At 36.7% G+C, this 19,909-nt stretch overlaps 3 protein-coding genes across 3 annotated transcripts; 2 read left to right on the plus strand and 1 right to left on the minus strand.

The window, feature by feature from the left end:
* Positions 1–2,500: 2,500 nt before the first annotated feature.
* LOC119777424 (free fatty acid receptor 2-like) lies at positions 2,501–3,412 on the plus strand. The gene has a single exon (XM_038276293.1). It carries the CDS (start codon positions 2,501–2,503, stop codon positions 3,410–3,412), a length of 912 nt encoding a protein of 303 aa, XP_038132221.1.
* Positions 3,413–8,688: 5,276 nt separating this feature from the next.
* Positions 8,689–10,161, plus strand: LOC119777419 (free fatty acid receptor 2-like). The gene is made up of 2 exons (XM_038276289.1): positions 8,689–8,774; positions 9,126–10,161. The coding sequence occupies exon 2, from the start codon at positions 9,133–9,135 to the stop codon at positions 10,009–10,011; it is 879 nt and encodes a 292-aa protein (XP_038132217.1). The 5' UTR covers positions 8,689–8,774; positions 9,126–9,132; the 3' UTR covers positions 10,012–10,161.
* Positions 10,162–12,196: 2,035 nt separating this feature from the next.
* On the minus strand, positions 12,197–19,909 carry lim2.5 (lens intrinsic membrane protein 2.5). The gene is made up of 5 exons (XM_038276320.1): positions 19,752–19,909; positions 16,248–16,460; positions 14,059–14,208; positions 13,729–13,863; positions 12,197–12,351 (listed from the first exon to the last, which is right to left on the minus strand). The coding sequence occupies exons 2-5, from the start codon at positions 16,423–16,425 to the stop codon at positions 12,290–12,292; spliced, it is 525 nt and encodes a 174-aa protein (XP_038132248.1). The 5' UTR covers positions 16,426–16,460; positions 19,752–19,909; the 3' UTR covers positions 12,197–12,289.

Consider the following 19,909-nt stretch of genomic DNA (forward strand, 5'->3'; position numbering starts at 1 on the left):
CCTAAAAAATAATCTTTAATATCTCTTAAACAAAAGTAGCACAAACAATATTTTTTTCTGCACAAATCTTCACTAACGTTGCACTAACCATTCAGTCTATTTGCAGAGTTTTTTGACGTGGGTGGGGTGTCAGCTTCACGCAGCTGCGCACGAGTCCTATCATGAAAAAAGGTTCATTGTGCGACCTGAGTAACGCGCAGTAACGGGGTGTCTGCAATGGTAACTGCGTTATAGTTACAGTCAAAGTAATTAGTTTGATTACTCGTTACTAAAACAAGGTAACGGCGTTAGCAACGCCCGAGCAGCGAAGCGCGGCAAGAGCCCATTGCAATTCTTCTTCTTATTTTTTATACAAGTTACGCACACGGCATTCAGTAAGCAAGTACGACGTGACCAGGCGTAAGTCTAGAATAGCAAAACAACAAAAATGGTGTCCCATCGGGTAAAGCAATCAAATGTTTGGCAACAGGCACTTTGCAAATCATGGCAAAGTGGTTATTATATCGGGTGGAGGAAATATAATCAACATGCAGAAACACCTGCGCACAGAACATGGCATTAATTTTATCGACTGCCGTTTTATTGATGCCTTCCAGACAGAAGCTAAAGTTACGACCAGCATGGAAGGCAACTCTGGTGGTAAGTAGCTAGTTTTATATCACTGGCTGTGCTTAATGTGGTTCCTAGTAAATCGAGTTCCTACCTCTCTTTGGGGTTATTAAGGGAGTGTGGCTTTCTCGTTAATCCAGCCCTTGGGTGCTAGCATGTTTAATTAGAGCTAATGGTAGCTGGAATTCTTACATGATTCTAGCTATTGCAATGGATGTAACGAAGCATGCTACAAAGTTGCTCCGCAATTCAGGGAGCGAGAGAAAGGTTTGTTTAAATCAGGAGGAGATGTCCTTATTTCCCAAAATTACAATAATTGTACAGTAATGCTTTTTTATTAAACGGATGCCTTCTCCATTAGATTTAGATGACCGTGACGATACAGGTAGCCTGGTTGGCTCAGAGGCTGGCAGCTCCCGATCACTGCCCTTTGTTTTCGCCGAGGCAGGCAGAAATAGAATGTCCCAGTCAAAGGTAGACAAATGTCAACGTGCACTTACCAAGTTCATTGTTTCACAGAATTAATAAGAATTTATATATACAGCACAGTGGAGGTAAAGTAGGATTTTTTAACAATTTCCAAAAATATATACAAATATAAAGCTATTCTAATACAAACTCTAATGCATATTTTTTGTATAAAAAACCGATTTGTCCTTGGAAATACTAGGTCTTATTATTGTCTGATATTTTTGTACAAAGTCACAAAATTAGAGTGGAATTTTCAACAAGTTAGGTGATCAATCAATGGCCACAGTATACTCATTGGCTTTTGATACTGTAGAGATATTATGAATGCTGGAAAAATAATACTATAAAACTGTCCAATTCAACAAATTCTAGCAAATTTGATGACAAAGATTAAATCAAAAAAGATTTGGCATATAAATATATGGAGACACTTCATTTTGTCATGGTGGAAAGATAGACCTTAATAACCAACTGAGTAAAAAACCTAGTGGGTGTGGCAAACTTTGCTGTTGTATAATCTCTTACTTAGAAATTTGTTCCACTACTGCCACCTGCTGTTGTGTTCCTGGATGTTGTTTTTGGTGTGCATAGGCAGTATCTCATTTCATTGTGACTTTCATGCTTTTTATTATTGTAACCTGTTCTGGTGATGGTGCTCTGTGAGAGAAGCGAGACCCTACAGTGATGTTGCAAGTTTTTAATAAACATGCCTTAAAGAGGTTGAAGAGATCCATCGGCTGGCTCACTATTTGTCCATCCCTCTTCACGGTCAACACCTTTGCATTACACTCTGATCAACACTCTACTTTAAGATCCAAAGATTAAAGCCATGATATACTGAAGTTTTGCATCTCAGTTAATATTAACTAGACTGGACTGCTCAGTGCTCAATATGGTTTTAATGTGTTTCATAGTGTGTCATATGAGGCTTCAGTGTAACTACCACTGCTTCGCACGTCCTGCTAATTCTTGTTTTAGCCAGGTTATCTTAGAAATGACTAAGAAAACACAACTGAAATATTGTGTTAACATTTAATGTACCTTTGGGTGAGTGTTCTTTTGTTTATTTATATATTATTACAAATAATATTTTATGTTGTTATCAAAGATCTGTTGTCAGGATGACTATAACTTTCTGCAATTGTACTTAAAGGTGCATCGAGTCATAACAGTGAAAAAACATATTGATGACTTAACATTGGATTTCTGTCTTGTATCTGATTATATTCTGATGAGGTTTAATCTGGCTTTTCAGTGATCAACACCACATGGGGATAAAACTTTGAAAGTAGTTCAGAGGTTTCATTATGTTTTACATTTATGGATTAGCAGCTGACTGTTTGTTCTGCATGCAAATCATTGGCTTTAAATAGAACAGGTATTTTTACTAATATTTATTTTTCCTTTTCTTAGGTCAATAATGGCATCAGTGCTCGGAAGTGAAGTTATTCTTACCGTTTACATCCTTTCTTTTCTTATTGGATTCCCTGCCAATTTGGTGGCTCTGTATGCATTCAGTGTAAAGATCCACTGCAAGCCACGACCTTCAGAAATCCTCCTACTGAATCTGACTGTGTCTGACCTGCTCTTCTTACTCTCACTTCCTCTGAAAATGCATGAAGCTGCATCAGGGATGAAGTGGACTCTGCCCAGCTTCTTGTGCTCCATAACCTCCTTTACATTCTTCTCCACCATCTACACCAGCTCCTTGCTGCTGATGGCAATCAGTGTGGTTCGCTACATAGCTGTTGCCTATCCTATAACCTATCAACGACTGCAAAACATTTTGTACCCAATCGCCATTAGTGCAGTGATTTGGTTCATCTCAGCTGCACACTGCAGCATTACATTCATTGTCCAGCATCATCCATCCTTGTCAAACTCAAATTCTTCTGTGTGCTATGAGAATTTCACAGAGAAGCAGCTGGAGGTTCTCCTTCCAGGTCGTTTTGAGTTTTTCTTTTTGCTGTGCCTTGTACCTCTTCTAATCTCCATTTACTGCTATCTGCGATTGATTTTGATTCTATTCAGCCGTCCCATGATTTCCTGGATGCAGAAGAGGAAGGCTATAGGGATGGCTTCGGGAACTCTTGCTGTGTTTCTCATTTGTGTTCTCCCATACAATTTATCTCATGTAGTGGGTTTCTTTCAGGGTCAAAGCCCTAAATGGAGGTACTACACCTTGCTTCTCAGCACATTAAACACCTGTATTGATCCCATCATATTTTATTTTTCCTCTTCAATCTTCCACTGCACAAGCAGCAAATCTATTTTCAGAAAGAATTTTATCAAAGTTGTAACGATGGAAATTCAGGGATTAAATTCAAACTGAAAGTGAATTCAGTTTTCTAATGTGAACACAGAAGTTAATAACGATATATAACTTTTATTAGAAAAACTTTTAAGTTTCTTGATTCACCTAGTCTGCTGTGTTAAGATAATTTATTTTTTTTATCATTTACTATGTTTTAGCTATAAAGGATGATTCACCTTTTCATAAGAAAACAGCAAGACTGCTATAATTTGTAGAATCTTGGAAGCTGTCAGTTTAAACCTTGAACATTAATTATTCAGCACAGAGTTATTTTCCTCTGTCATAAAGCCAGTAATCTGTTCCATACTAATACAATCTGTCGACTTATATGTATAATTTATATGTAGTTAACAAGCATTATTCATTTTATTAATTCAGTTATTCATTTTACAATCAAAATGAAATGTTGAAATCACAAAATTCTGTTTTTATTATTGGTTGGATGTGAAACCAGTTTCCTGAATGATTAGTCATAATAATCAAATGTTTTTTAGCAACTGAAATTTATCAATAGAAAATATAAAACAACAGCTGCAACTAAGTTTTTTTTTTCTCTGAATAAACAATATACCTGAGTAGCCTTCTGACTGCCACCATAATTTTTTATTTTTTATTATTGGTTTGATGTAAATTCGGTTTCCTGAATAATAAGTCATAATGTCAAATGTTCTGTGGCAACCAAAATTTATAAATAAATAAGAAATAACAACTGCAACTGAGAGGTTATTCTTTTCTCTGAATTTTACAGAGCTGCATTAATTCTAAGTAATATGTATTACATTTGTAAAAGCCTTTTCTTTCAGGTACACAGCGTTTCAGTCTACTTTGAAAAGTAGGAATTTTCTGTTTCCAGGCATCCAAGATCATCCTTGTTTTGTTCAAAATAGAGCTGTGGCATCTCAGAGTGACATAGTCTGAGAGGTAGGGGTAAATCTACAGGGGGCAACTGCTTAAGATAACCAAACTACTAATAAACAAGCTGGAAATATAAATATTCTTGAACAGCGTATTGTAAACCTTAGCAACGCATAGCAATAGCAACATAAAAGCACAGTGTTTGTTAGCAGGTAAATGTGCTGGTAAGCAAACCTATATTAGATATTGGCAGTGGTTAGTGTGGTCATGCAAATTTAAACTCTTCCTAGTAAGACAGTAAGGATTAGATGGCAGCACTTAGAGCCATCAGGACCCAGAAGATCATTGGCCACCTCAAAGAGTAAATTACTTCCCCACAGGCATCTACAGATCTAACATCATCCCAGAAGGTGACAGGAAGGCGTGATAGAGCATAGTAAATACCCAACAGCTCAGTGGTCCTATAGCTTCCCCCACCGGGCACCACAAGAGACATGGTAGACTGGTTTGGCAAACATCAAGTACCTTGCAGAGTGTAGATCTGGCCCAATGTTCCTCAGCCGGGACAAAAACCACACTGCTCCTCTTGAAGCTGAGGTTTGACAATCAACCAGACACTCCTCTCCAGCACCCTGGCATAGGCTTTCCCAGGAAGGCTGAGAAGAAAGATACATCGATAGTTGGAGCACATCTTCCGGTTCCCCTTCCAATGCAAGGGAACGATCACCCCAATCTGCCAATCCAGGGGCACCGTTCACCAACCTCCACATGATGTTAAAGGAGCATGTCAGCCACGACAGCCGGACAACATCCAGAGCTCTAAGGTACTTGAGGTAGATCTCATTCACCCCTGAAGCCTTGCCACCATGGAGTTTTTTATTGCCTTGTTGACTTCTGCCTGTGTAATAAAAAGATACATCCCTGAGCATTGCCTTCCACGATGTAGGGCATCTTAGCGAGATTGAGGAGATCCTCGGAGTGTACGTCTAATGTCCAAATACCTTTTTCAAGGTCAGCAGCTCCCCACTCCTATTGAAAAGTGTAAGCTAAGCACTGCTTCCCCATCTGAAGATGGATTACCAGAATGACCTCGAGGCCACGTGATAGTCTTTCTCCACAATCCCCAACCCCACAACCTGGTATGGGGATTGCAGCTACAAAAGGCATAGAAGACCTTATGGCCACAGTTACGGGCAGCCTCATCGACAATGGAGGCAATGAATATGGTCCACTTACACCTCATGTTTCCAGCTTTCCATGGAATCTGGGAGAAGCTCTTGCGGAGGTGAAAGTTGAACATGTTCCTGACCAAGGGCTCCACTGGAGGAGCAAAGACTGTCTGGCTTCCTCTTCTTCCAGCGTATGGAGCTCACCAGGAGGTGATTGTGAATATAAAACTGAAATAAGAAACAAAGTTTTGAAATTATAACAGCTAACAAAAATCCTAGTCCAAGTAGACCTACCAGGACTTATCAATTCTTAAAAAAAAAATTAAGAATGAAGGTTTAAGCAGATAAAGGGTGTTCCAAAAAAGCAGAGCAGAAATACAACAATGAAGAAACAAACAGGACAGGCAATGGGAGGCCCAGACAGAGGTATATGGAAAAGAGTTCAGGCCAGTGACATGGAATCGATCACAATGAGGCCATAAATTATGTTAAAGCCTGGCTTACACTGTGTGATTTTTTTGCTCTTTTCAGTCCAACTTTCCAGTCGTGCCAGAATTTTTTGTTGTTAACAGTTTTTTATTGAGGAATCATACATGAAAATTGAAACATCAACAATACACATCTGTCCTCTTTTTTATATGAACAAAAAACATAAAGACAATACAAAATCAAGAACATTTGTGAATATTTTCTAGTGCAGCCTTCCAGAGTTCGTCCCTTATCTCCATTCCTAATTCCTGCTCCCAGCCTGTTCTAAGGCCCTGCATGGACGGCAAGGAACTGGATAGTAACAGATTATAAATCTGGGATATTAGATGTCGTTCTCCACCACCCAGCTTAAAGAGTTCGTCAAATTCGTTAGGTAATATTCTCTAGAGTGCGCATGTGTTTTTTGACATATGCCCTGACCTGCAGGTATCTAAAATGATTGTGTTTATGGAGACCAAATTTGCCTTGAAGTTGAGAGAAAGATGCAAAATTACCACCAACCAGCAAGTCACCAATAGTCCTGATACCTAAATCTTTCCATTGTGTATAACCTGAGTCTAAAGTGGAGGGGACAAATGAGGGATTCTTTGCTATTGGTAATAAGGTAGATGTAGATTCGATACCCAACTGGGATTTTATCTGTTTCCAAATACGTATAGTGCTGTGGATGATGCAATTATTCTTGTATGCCAATGTGTCTATGTTTGTGGGTGACAGAACAAGAGCACCAATTTCATGAGGGCTGCAGTCTTCTTTTTCCATTGTGATCCAGTTGGATTGTGTACAATTGCGGACTAACCAAATTCTAATGATGCGAAGCGTACAAGAGTAATAGTAAAATAAAAAATTTGGGAGGGCCAGTCCACCCTCCACTTTAGCCTTGCAAAGGTGAGCTTTGCTAATTCTGTGCGTTTTATAGTCCCACAAAAATGGAACAATTATAGAATCGAGTTTCTTAAAAAATTTCTTAGGTAAAAAGATGGGGATATTTTGAAACAGATAAAGTATCTGAGGGAGAAAAAACATTTTTATTGCATTGATTCTTCCCATCAGGGAAATAGGAAGAGATTTCCAAAATTAAATGTTATTTTGTAGCTTCACCACAAGAGGGGGGAAATTAGCTTCGTTGAGTAAATTAAAGTCCCTTGTAATCTCTATTCCAAGATAAGTGAACTTATCCTTAGCAATTTTAAATGGCATACTTTCCAAGATCGAAGAGTCTTTGAGCTTAACTGGCAACAATTCACTCTTAGACCAGTTGATCCTATAACCCGAAAATCTGCCAAACTGAGAAATTGTGTCTAGGAGCGTTGGTATAGTACACTGAAGATTGGTTATGAACAGTAGGATGTGCCAGAATTTTTTGATCAGGTTGACTTTCAGCCTGATTGTGTGTCCTGCGCCGTGTAGTATACAGGGGGGTAACGAGGGGCGATCAGCCTCTCACGACCACCTCCCGATCAGCAATCATAAGGTCAGGAGAAATTCAACCATGTTTGATTTTCAGTCAGCCGTTGTGGTAAATCGCTCAGAGGGCATGCACAAACAAGGATTTTTCTTCTTCTTCTTACTCTCAGATCAAAACACAGAGCCATTGCAGGGGTGCAAGTGAAATGGAGTTATTTCTGTAAAACTGACAGACTGTAGTAGCCACACTTGCTCATGTCTTGTTGAACTGTTGAAAACTAATCAAGTCACAAATGGAGAGTCTACATTACCCAAATAACATCATACTTACACTACATGGTGAATCTTCAAAATAGAGTTCAACTCAATGTTTCTGCTGCATTTTGCACCATATTTATTGATTTATTTTTGCACTGCTCTGAACCTTCCACATCCAATGCCTTTAGTGGCTATGTGGCTATGTCTCTCCTCCACTGTTTACACTTTGATCACTGCTATACGTGTAAGTCTATGTCTAAGTCATAACACATCATCTTAAAGCATATTACATAGACAATTCCAAAAGGTCATATAGTCAGATTAGTTCAAAGTTTTTTCCACTAAGGAAAACCTGCTGATACCATCGACTTAGTGACTCAACAGCATCCCTCAAATCGAACATGTGTGTAGCGACAGTGTAGAGGAAGAACATCATGAAAAAAGCAGAAAGAGGTTCAGTGTGCATTGCCCTCTGCCTAGGCTGGCTGGGGTTCAAGGAGACAAGCAGACATACAAAAAGCAGGTACACAAAGGTTACTGTAACTGTTAAGTACCTCCACAGATGGCAGTCCAGGGAAATACACAACCAAGCAGACAAGCTCTGAGCTAGTTCCCATGTCAGACGATGAAAGAGAGAACATATTCAGTCACAGTAAAAGACACAGGATAAGAGTAAAAGCAAGCACAACTAAAACATCCATAAACAAAGTTGCTGGAGGCAGAAGCCTTTCTGATATTTATATCTGGGATGGTGTCACAGCCAAACAGGAACAGTCCAGATGAAGCTACTGTATTACTATGAGAAAAAGCAAAGAGACCATAACATCCTCTGACAAACAATCAAACTGTACTGTGTAAGATTTTTTGGACTGGTTGCATATTACTATGAAGTAGCAACCCCCCAAGATGCATATTTTTTATTTAGGATATGTCATCATAATACAAAAACCGGGGGTGGGGGTGGGGGGTGGGGGGGTTGTAGCAGACTCCCCTATGTGGCTATCTTACGTGCTCGTTCCCTCGCAGCTTTTTATAACACGTAGTGTGTGTTGATGATGATCGAAGCTATGAATCATAAAATCCTTTTATGAATTGCTGCTTCCTGTTGATTTCATTCCAACTCAACATAGAACTAAGTCATAACATTTCTATAATTTTCAAAGACAACTGTGTGGGAAACTTGACATTAACAGCTGCATTTGGTGAGTACATGTCTTTATCTTGTAAATGAATAAGTGTTGAGTTTTGTGTTATGAAAACGTAATATATGCGTTTTAGACTAAAAACTCCCCTTTAGATAATCTTGTTCAATTTCTTTTATTAAACTCAGTCAACATAAAGAAAAATACAAAGTCAGTCAGGTTTCCAATTGTAGCTGGAAATGTATTAAGATGAATAGAATACAATGAGTACATTTGTTTAATTTTTAGGAATAACGCCCAAGCAAAATATTTTAGTCAGTATGAACAATGTTCTCTAAAAAAATCCCTTTGGCAATATATTATACAATGTTATATTTTATATTTTGACATATTCTATTTTACTACTTTCAGAAGCAAGATGGAGTCAGTGGTGAGAAGTGAGGTTATTCTCTCATTTTACATAATTTCCTTTGTGATGGGCCTTCCTGCCAATCTAGTGGCACTCTGTGCTTTTAGCATCAAAGTCCACAGAAGTCGGCTTCCATCAGACATCCTGCTACTGAATCTGACTGTGTCTGACCTGCTCTTCTTAATCACGCTTCCTCTTAAAATGCATGAGGCAGCATCAGGGATGAAGCGGACTCTGCCCAGCTTCTTGTGCTCCATAAACTCCTTTATATTCTTCTCTACGATCTACACCAGCTCCTTGCTGCTGATGGCAATCAGTGTGGTTCGCTACATAGCTGTTGCCTATCCTATGACCTATCAACAACTGCAAAAAACATTGTACCCGATCATTATCAGTGCTGTTACTTGGCTGATCTCAGCTGCACACTGCAGCATTACTTTCATTGTCCAGCACCACCCATCCTTGTCAAACTCAAATTCTTCTGTATGCTATGAGAATTTCACAGAGAAGCAGCTGGAGGTTCTCCTTCCACTTCATTTGGAGTTTTTCTTTGTGCTGTGCCTTGTACCTCTTGTAATCTCCATTTATTGCTATCTGCGATTGATTTTGATTCTATACAGCCGTCCCACGATATCCTGGATGCAAAAGAGGAAGGCTATTGGGATGGCTTTGGGAACTCTTGCTGTGTTTCTCATTTGTGTTCTCCCATTCAATTTATCTCATGTACTGGGTTTCTTTCAGGGTCAAAGCCCTAAATGGAGGTACTACACATTGCTTCTCAGCACATTAAACACATGTATTGATCCCATCATATTCTATTTTTCATCCTCTATCTTTCACCTCACAAGCAAAAAATCAATTTTCAGAAATCTTTTTTCATTAAGGTGAAAAAAACAATAATTCAGAATTATAATTCAAAGGCGATGTTCATTCTCTCCCCACATGATGTGCTTTAATTGTCAACGGGAAGCTGTTGACAATTAACTACATTTTAAGAATACACTTGTAAAAACAACAATTATTAACAACTGTGATTAACCTGAAGTATATAGAGCAAATATATAGAGAGGAAAATTATAAATGTGTATCTTTGGTAGTGGCCCGCAACTGGTTTGATATAATATCATTTATATTTTTTGTTGAATTACACTTTAATAAAGACTTTCTCATGTGACTTTTTCATAGTCACACGGCTTCATAGTGAAGAAGGTACCTTGCTCTTTAATGGCTGTAGTAATTAATAATCTCACAATCATTTGTGGCTTGTAATGGAATTAATTTTGTGTTAACTTAGTTTGGCATCTGTTAGTTAAATATATTTTTCTTTTGTTTTGCTTTGCTCTCTAACAAAAAAATTTACCATTGCAATGTCCTTCATACAGACAATGGTGTAGATCATGAAGGACACCCATAGGACTTGAATCTGTATTGTTATTATAAACAATTCATCTAATAAAGTCAGCTTTATTTAATCAGAAACCTGCTCAAATGTAATACTTGATGGTATGTGGAACGTAGAAAGCACATTTACAGATTCTAATTATCTGAAGCCTCTGACAGATAGGACCCTGCAGATAAATACAAAGTAATAATAAGGTAAAATCCTAGCATATAAGCTAATCAGACATCAGTTAAACCATACATGTTTCTAAAAGGATATTAACAAGCCAGCTACTGAAACCTGGCTACCAGTAAGCCAAGTGGTTGTGGGATGTGACTCTTACTTCTGAACTTCTTTGCCACCCTGCTTTGTTTTGTTGACTCACTTGGTTTCCATTGCTTCTCCTATAGACATGAATTATTTCTCATCGTGTGCTTATTTTGCAAATACACAGTATTGTATCGCCGGTCACATTACATTGTTATGGAAATGTGCAAAAAAAGTACAAATTTTTACTAATAAAGAGAGCTAAAATAAAGTACTAAGCACATAAATAATAAGAAAACAGAAGACATTTGTAACCAAAGTCAACTAAATAGTACATGACTACGAGGACCCATTGAATCTGAGCTCAATGAGGGGAGAGGCAGATTGTAGAAGAAAAAAATTAAACAGAGACAATTAAAATACACTGGAACATTTTAGGCAAATATTTTTTTTATTACTTAGATTTACTTGATAGTTTGAATAATAAGCTACTTGTTTAAATTAGGTTTAAAAAAAAACAAACGTGTCTTCTGCTGTTGACTCCAGCCTACATTGTTTTATAGACTGTAAAATCCTCTATTCATCAAAGGTTGATAAAAGTTTATTTTTAAACCCTTGGAACTAAAGGGTAAGAATTTAACATTTTGTGTTTACCATGATTAAAACTATAAAAAAAAAAATAGAGCCTGAAATTAATTACTTTCATTCCAGTAAGCAAATTTGCCCTCAATATATTATCTTTTTATTAAAGAATTCAGGCATTGCTTTGTGGTGCATTATACTGATATGAGTGATATGGTGTAAGAGTCTTTGCATTTTACAATGTTTGGGCATCAAGAATGAGCAATTAATTTCCTACATTCTAATGAAATAGCTATGACTCGTCTTTAAATAATCTTTGCTTTGTTTCGTTATTCTTCCTAAGAATCATATTTGAGTTGCTGGTAAGAAGTGATGTTATTTTTAGTATGCATAATTTGCTTGCTGATTAATTTAGTGCCAAGATCACCTTTAAACCTCTTCTGTATTCTACTTCTGCTGGATTTGATCCTGTCTAATCTATTCTTCTTGATCCTTTTTCTTCTTTATATGGACAGGAGAGTTGGCATGACTTTAGGAACTTGTGCCGTGTTCTTCCTTTGTGCTCTGCCCAAAAGCTTGTCCTAATTAATTGGGATTCTTGTGGATGGAGGATCTACCCTCTGCTTCTTAGACTATAAAATGCCTGCCTTTCATCTTCTATTGTAAAAGTCTCTGTAAGCTTTTATTAATCTTAATTTAACTAAAGAGTAAAACAAAACCTTACCAATGTAAGCCAAAAGATGAGTATTGGAGCTCTTATTTACCTGGATATTTAAAAATATACTTTTTTTCATCTCAAACTCTTGTTGATTCATGTTTAAAAAAAACACATCATATTTCCGGTAAATACTTCAACATTTTATTAGTGTTCAAAGGTTGTCCATTTTTATGTCAGTGTTTTGTTTTCTCGCTTTGACATGTGATTTCTTGTTTGCATTAACGCGGGCCTGCCACTCTTCTGCACTCATGCATTCTGTAGGCACACATGTAGAATATACCTGTAAAAAAAAACATTAAACATCAACTGTAAAAACAGAATCAATTATTTTACTGAGACAGTTGCTCAACACACATGCAAGCAAAGAAAACGTTTCTGTTAAAAACAGCATAAAACAAGTGTCAAATTCACTGTGTGTATGTACGTGCTTTATATCTGTCAGGTGGGAGAGCTCTGTATTCAAGCCTTCACTAGGTGCTACGGTGATCAGATGTCATAATTTGTGTGGGACAGTTGAACTACGGTAACTGAAGAGGCCAGCTACAGGTGTCTTTCAGACATTTTTAAATTTTGGCACGAAGGGGATGCTATGTAAAGCGATGCTGTAAAAGTGACTCTCAAAAGAAACGTAGAGCTGTAAAAGCCAGTGCTGTACTGCATTGTCCCTCATAAACATTCTAGTTGTCGCACATTTGTTTTGGGTATTTGTTTAGATATGTTCACCCTACAAAGACCACCTGAGCCTAGTCATATCATACTATAAAGACACAGCTGCTACAGCTTCAGTGCCTGCTTGTTGACTAAACTAGTAGAGATAACAGATTTTTGGGTGTGGTGTGGCTAGGTTTACTTTTAGTTTGATTAGATATGTAATTTTTTATTTCTCCAGTCTTTATTGCATGAAGGATAAATAAACATGCATAACCCACACACCTATATTTCATTACCACACTAGTTGAGCTTTGAATAAAAAACTATGCAAATGTCTGTGTGAAGTTATCTCTTTGGGAACCCTGTTGTCTCATTTTTTATAAAATATCCCTTAACCGCATTAAGTTCTACAAGCAGAGCAGTGATATTTATTTTCTTTTTTTCTTTTTTTTTTTTGGCTTGGTCTATTTACTTTTGGTTGTATTTTTTTCTGTCGGATCTGTTTGTATCAATAAACATTCATGTTTACATAAATATGTGCACCTCACAAACATGATAATTAATAATTTCTACATTCTTTATCTCTTTGGTTCATTCAGTTTAGCTTAAGCTAAGTTATGTTTTTGTAAAATCAGTTAAATAAAAAAAAATGTGTTTCTTATTTTCTTAAAATTCAGGTGTAACAGAAATAAGGTCTCTTGCTGTTTTTCTGAAGTAGGAACTCACTGGAAATTCTGTAAAGTTTGGTTTGTGTATAATTGATTCAATAGTATTATATGTATTATTGATTATGATACATGAAACTGGAGAATGTAAAGTGTAAACTGTGTTTATAAAAATGGCCTTGTCAATTTGAATGAAAACATAAACTTGTTACTAATAGGATAATATTGTTGTCTGTGTGAAATACTGACTACGGTTTTGAAAGCTACACATTTATCTTTTTTATTATTATAATCACTAAGATGTTTCATCAAATATTGTCAACTTGAAAGAGTTAACAAACCTGCAAAGAAGGTCATGAGCAGTGCCACCCAGCCTAGTATATAGGACCAAGAGAAACGCCAGTCACCAAAACGCTTTCCAAGGAAGTTCACTGTCACCCCCGTGTAAATGGCCATTGCAAGCAGAACAAAGAGAGCTGTTGTGAAGACAAAGAGTGACTCATCATAACAGGCTTATCAAAAATGATTATGGTGTCTTCATTTGGATGTTACCTAGCAACTGTTGGTCAAAGCAGTAAATTTGGTTGCTGTATTTTGAATTCTAACTAAATCCTCTCATAAAGGCAGTGTTATACCATATTCTGTGATGGCTTATTGTGTTGATGACTTACTGGAGACGAAGAACATGATTCCTGCAGCAAATGAGCGGTTGAACCTCTCAAATGCAGAGAAGTGAGCAAAGGACAGGATTCCTGCGATGATGCCAGCAAAGCAGGTCATGGCGGACAGGATCATGAAAGCTCGAGTGGCATTCCAGTAGGCTAAGGCGAAAAAGGACAAGCTTAAGAAAGGATCTGTATAAGTTGCATATAAAAAGTATCCATGTTTGATTAACCAGATGGTTCCTTCTATAAATGTTGTGATCTAACAACACCCTATGTGTTTATATGGGGAAATTCAAAACTATTGTTTAAATAAATAATACATTTCGTGCATTTTTTCATTCTGGTGGAAAAACTGTGGGTGCATTTCAAACTGTCACCTAAATCATTTTAGAAATGTTAAATTTAATACTTTTCTTCTTTGGAATATCTACACTTTAGAAGGGAATAGTTATTTATTTATAGTCAGGGTCATAAAATAATTTACATTATTGTTAATGAAGCAGATTGTACAGAGCATACAAATCGACTAAAATTCAAAGATTTGGTTGACTTTAAAACTGCTCAATTCATGTACAGAATAAAGAATAATTGGTTTTTAGTTCATATTCAGGGTCTGTTTTTGATCAGGGACAGTGCTTATGATCTTAGAGGGTATAAAATATTCAGAAAACCAAAAGTTAGAATGTAAAACAATGTTGTATTTCTTTTGTTGGGAGAGATTAATAAGGTTTAAAAACATTCTAAGAATAATATGATTAAACATTATCCACTATGTGAATGTAATTAATAGCAGTAACATATTGACGTACTACCTTTTTTCAAAATGCTATCGTAGAATAATTGTTTCCTTACTATCATATTTTGGTATGTATTATAAAATGTAGCCATTTTTTTTTATAACCTGGTTTTGGAGGGCGGGCATTATAAGCTTATTGCTTCTGCCAATACAGCGTTTTCAGACTTTTTTTAAAACTTATGTAACAAGGACTAGGGATGCATGATATAATCAGTATTAGTATCGGCCTGTATCGGCCTTAAAACTGAATATAAGACATCGGCCACCCCACCAATATTTAACCCGATATTTGATCAGCTTCTGAGTTTCTAAGGTCTAAAAAAAAAAATACTACTTCTTCTTCTTCCTCAAAAACTTCTTTTTTACAGACTTAAAAACTTCTAAAGACGAGGGAAAAAATATTAATACATTAAAATATCACAATATCTTCATATGCTGATATATTGCCATTTAAAAACACCATATCAATCTCTTTTACTAATGAAATATTGCTATATGTCACCGTTATGCTACAAAATCCCCCGAAAATTCACGAAATGTTGCCATATTTTTATATGTTGATATATTGACGCGGTATCGATCTATTTTACTGTCAAAATCTCACAAGAATTTGCTAAATATCACGAGAGTTTGTAACAGAACAATGAAATTTCACGACATTTTGAAAGTAAAATAGATCGATACCACGTTTTTAAAGATCTATTTGATATCAGCATAGGAAAATATATTTGAGTATATTATTTTTCAAAGTGTCAGAAATGGATAACAATACTGCTATTTTCAATGAATTCTTATTTTTGCTCAGCTTTAACATCGGTATCGATAACGGTTATCGGCTACATGAGTTTTAAAATATCGGCATATCGGATATTGGCCAAAATCCCAATATCATGCATCCCTAACAAGGACATATACTATCATTTATTGTATATTTTCTGTGAGTGTCTGAAATAAAGATGAAACCTCAGAAATCATAAAAGTTGTCTTATATGACCTATCCCTGTAGGTGTTACTGGTCGTTTTAATTTGATGCTCTGCTCTTTAAAAAAGCTTTAATTATTGTCTTCCTGATTGAAATAGTTAATATAAAAAAACGCATTCTCTTGAACTCAGCACAAAGGTAGAAAACAGAAAACCTTCGAAGACAGCACAGCTTAGCCTAATGAATGATGAGAAAATCTTTAAAGCTTTTTTTTTTCGTAAAACTTACATAAGCTTGTTAACAGGAAAGCTGTTATTCTTTTTTTTTTTAGTAAGCCATATTTTTTTTCACAAACTAAATAACTTTATTTTCATCCAAAAAAAAAGTTGTGAAATGTTTTTTATTTAAATCACACTATAAAAGTAAGGACGATAAATCAAAGCATTTTAGGGAATTCAATTAGAACTCTCAACTCACCGATGCTGTCGGTCTGCATGTAGCATTTGCCAGACATGCAGTACCTCCATAGACCCTGGTGGGCAAAGCTGCCTGACAGGCGGTACTGCATCCAGTAGTCTGTTGCTGTGGAGACCACCAGCAAGATGTTCCCCACAATGGCACAAAACAGGCCCCCTCCCATGAAGCTGTACATCATGAGTGAAACTAAGATGCCGGAAAAGGCTTTATGCACTGCAAGAAACAAGGGACAAATATGGAAGTTGATTGTAAAAGTGCACCTGGTGTCTAATGTGTGGATTTAAGTCAGACACATCTTACAAATTTTATTACTGAAGAATCACGCTGATTGACCCAAACAGACTTGTTCCTTGGCTGATATGCAAATATGGCTGAAGCTAAACTTCCTCTGCCTAAGTGAACAATAATACAGAGGTCATAGTGTTTGGGGAAACTTACCAGCTGATAAGATGTAACAGCACTGTTGGCTAATTTGGATTATCTGACTGTTCTTTGTGTAAGGGTAATTATGGTTATTTTAACACCTGAAATTTGAAAGAAAGGTCAGAGCACATTTCTTCCTCATGATCCCATTAAAAAAAGCAATTAGTTCTTTTGTTTTCTCTTTTTTTATATGGACTGACAAGTCTCTCCTTCACATTCTCCAACTCCTAGTTTGTTTTCATACTTTTAGAGCTCTAACATCTGAAGCTCAAATGCTCATGGTGGTACTAGAACTCCCCTTGTGACTAGTAGAGGCTTTTTAATGGTAGCTGCTAAACTGTGGAGGGGTCTTTCTTTTTCTTTGAAGTCTTCCATAACTCACTGAAACTCTCCCAATATAGACCTGTACCTTGTTTAAATTTAATCTGTATCTTAACTCCAGAGAGTATGAACAATTGGTCAGCCATTTCTTTGTCTTTTGCCTTTTATTAGGGCGACAGTGGCGTTGGATGTAGGAGTTTGCCCTGAAATCAAAGGGTTGACAGTTCAAGCCCCGACTCTGACTTTCAGTGTCATTGTGTCCTTGGGCAAGACACTTCACCTGCATTGTCTACTGATGGTGGTCAGAGGGCCCGGTGGCGCCAGTGTACGGCAGCCCCGCTTCTGTCAGTGAGCCCCAGGGCAGCTGTGGCTACAATGTACCGGTAGCTTTCCATTATCAGTGTGTGAGTGTGTGTGTGTGTGTGTGTGTGTGAATCGGTGAATGAATATAGTGTAAAGCGCTTTGGTCATGTCTCCTGACTTGAATAAAGGTGCTATATAAGTACATGCCATTTTACTGTTTTTAAGCTTTTTTTTTCTAAAGCTTAAAGTTAGAGTAGATCAGGTCATCCTGAGCTATCTCTATGGTTATGCTGCTATAGGCTTAGACTGCTGGAGGGCATAGGGACCACTTTTTAATAGTTCTGCTTCATTTTATCTCTATTCTCCCATCCTGCAGTATTTGTTAGTTGAACTTCTAACTTTATGCTCTCTGCTTTTTCTTTTTTTTTTTTCTTTTTTTTTGGCTGTGACACCATCGACACCTTTGTTTATAGATGTTGAAGCTTGGCCTTTTTTAGGGTAGCTCTGTTTCTCGTACTGTGACTAACTGTATGTGCTCTATTTCATCTTCTGACACGGGAGCTGACATCGAAGTCATCTGCCTGGCTGTATCATTCCTGGATTGGGCCACCTGTAGAACTAGTTATTAGTTAACTTTTGTATTCCTGCTTTGTCTGCTTCTATCTCCTTTCACCCCAGAAGGCCTCGGCAGATTGCCGCTTACACTGAGTCTGGTTCTGCTGGAGGTTTCTTCCTGTCAAAGGGAGTTTTCCTTTCCACTCTTGCTGCATGCATGCTAGATGTGAGGGATTGCTGTCAATGAGTTGGTACTTTACAGATTGTAAGGCACCTGTAAAGTGCCTTTAGTTGACACGTGTTGTGATTTGTTGCCATATAAATAAACTTGATTCAATTGTATTAAAGTCATTTATTTTAATCGCTTACTGATTTTCCAGTTGTGAGACTACTTTCTTGTATTTCTACAGATGTGTAAAGCAGTTTGGGTACCATATAATTGTAAAATGGCTTTATGAATAAATGTTTTGATTTGATATTTAGACTAAAATCAGATCGAATCTTGCACTACACAATGTTTAGCATTTTAACTGCTTAGAGTCAGGTTACACACGCTACCAGTAGTGGAAAAAAGACTTTGTACCAGAGGATTATGACATTGAAATACCACAATATTTCTTCAGAGTTATACAATATTGATTAAAAATAAATACATAAAACATTGATAAATTGAAAAGCAACAAATTGTTAGGTTTGTGAATTTTTGTGAATTTTGTTATTTATTACCTTTTCGAAAAGATATCAGTATCATATCAATTTTTCATTAAATTTCAGTTCTAGCCACCTAACATGTAGGCATCAAAATTTAAAGTGTAAGACTCAGTATTAACTCAGGATTTACTTGTCTTGACTTTAAAGTTCGCTTGAGGATTTAATGTTCCACCGGGGACTTGACTCAAGACTTGACTGATTTGGGAAAGAATAGCAAAGTCCAGCTTTGTTTTCAGTAACCTATTATTAACATTATTCAGAGGTAAAGCAAAAAAAAAGACAAATACAAAAACAGACAGACTAGATGAAAGCATATGACTCCAGATACTGTATAACTGAATTTTTGACTTCGACTTGGGGTCCCACTTCTAGCCACAAACTATCTTATAATTTCCTGTAAAATATAACTGTTTGTGTGCATCACTATGTCAAATGCTAAATTGGATACAAATTGAATGCTTTCATCTTTTTCCTTTATTCAAATAGCATGTTTTCTGTTGTACTTTTGTTTGTTGCAGCAGATTTGAATGTGTTCCACTTTCCCTTCCTTAACATTAAGGCAGCCTTGTCAAACAGCCTGGAGGAATTGCTGCATAGTCAGGCAAATTCCTAATTAAAAAGGGATTTATTTAAATTATCATCTACAAGAGTTCAACTTTCATGAGGGTTTATGGGATTGTGGATTGTTTATATGTCTCTCATGAGAGCAGCCAGGTTTCACAAACCTATTAAATCCACCTCCAGATGCAAAACTAAAATCTGATTTAAAAAAAAAAAAAAAAAAAAAAAAAAAAAAGCACCTATGAATATGACAGTAAGCACATAAAAAGCTTTCCATACTGACAAATGAAAAAAAAAATAAACTATTATATTGATGTTAAAACAGGATGCATATGTAATAAAGTAACCATTTCAGGTTGGTCATTATCTCTCACACCAAGTGAATGTTCTACGCTCTGAGTTTCTGGTCATTCTAACATCTTTCACAACATCTTAATGCAAAGATTTTTAAGCTAAAGCCTAGAAAGTATTTGATGAAAACATACTCCATATTCCAGTTCCACAAAAGACATGTGCTTGTTTTCTTGAGTGTACTTATATTCCACTAATGTATCTTTCTGACAGAGACAAACTTGAAGCCGCCATTGCTAAAAACCAAATAATCACATCAACTACTTCACATCAACCTACCTGAATTCCTCAGGATATATGAACCCTCTTAAGTATCAGCCCTTCCTCAGGGAGAGAGTGAGAGAGAGTGCAAGCCAGGACTGAGCCAAATGTCAAAGAGGAAGCTCTAGGCTAAATTCCAAAAGGTTATCCCCCCAACTTTCTGTTGATGGAGGCAA

The sequence above is a fragment of the Cyprinodon tularosa genome, unplaced genomic scaffold, assembly GCF_016077235.1.
Source record: "Cyprinodon tularosa strain WSP-4 unplaced genomic scaffold, ASM1607723v1 ctg124, whole genome shotgun sequence".
Classification (NCBI taxonomy): domain Eukaryota; kingdom Metazoa; phylum Chordata; class Actinopteri; order Cyprinodontiformes; family Cyprinodontidae; genus Cyprinodon; species Cyprinodon tularosa.

What these genes read in the sequence shown, in the direction of transcription:
- lim2.5 (XM_038276320.1), bottom strand. Translation starts at nt 16,425, where the DNA reads ATGATGTACAGCTTCATGGGAGGGGGCCTGTTTTGTGCCATTGTGGGG. An exon ending in CATGCAGACCGACAGCATCG is followed by an intron (nt 14,209 to 16,247) that starts GTGAGTTGAGAG and finishes TTTTCGCCTTAG; the next exon opens with CCTACTGGAATGCCACTCGA. An exon ending in GCTCATGACCTTCTTTGCAG is followed by an intron (nt 12,352 to 13,728) that starts GTTTGTTAACTC and finishes TTTTTTTTACAG; the next exon opens with GTATATTCTACATGTGTGCC.
- LOC119777419 (XM_038276289.1), top strand. Translation starts at nt 9,133, where the DNA reads ATGGAGTCAGTGGTGAGAAGTGAGGTTATTCTCTCATTTTACATAATT.
- LOC119777424 (XM_038276293.1), top strand. Translation starts at nt 2,501, where the DNA reads ATGGCATCAGTGCTCGGAAGTGAAGTTATTCTTACCGTTTACATCCTT.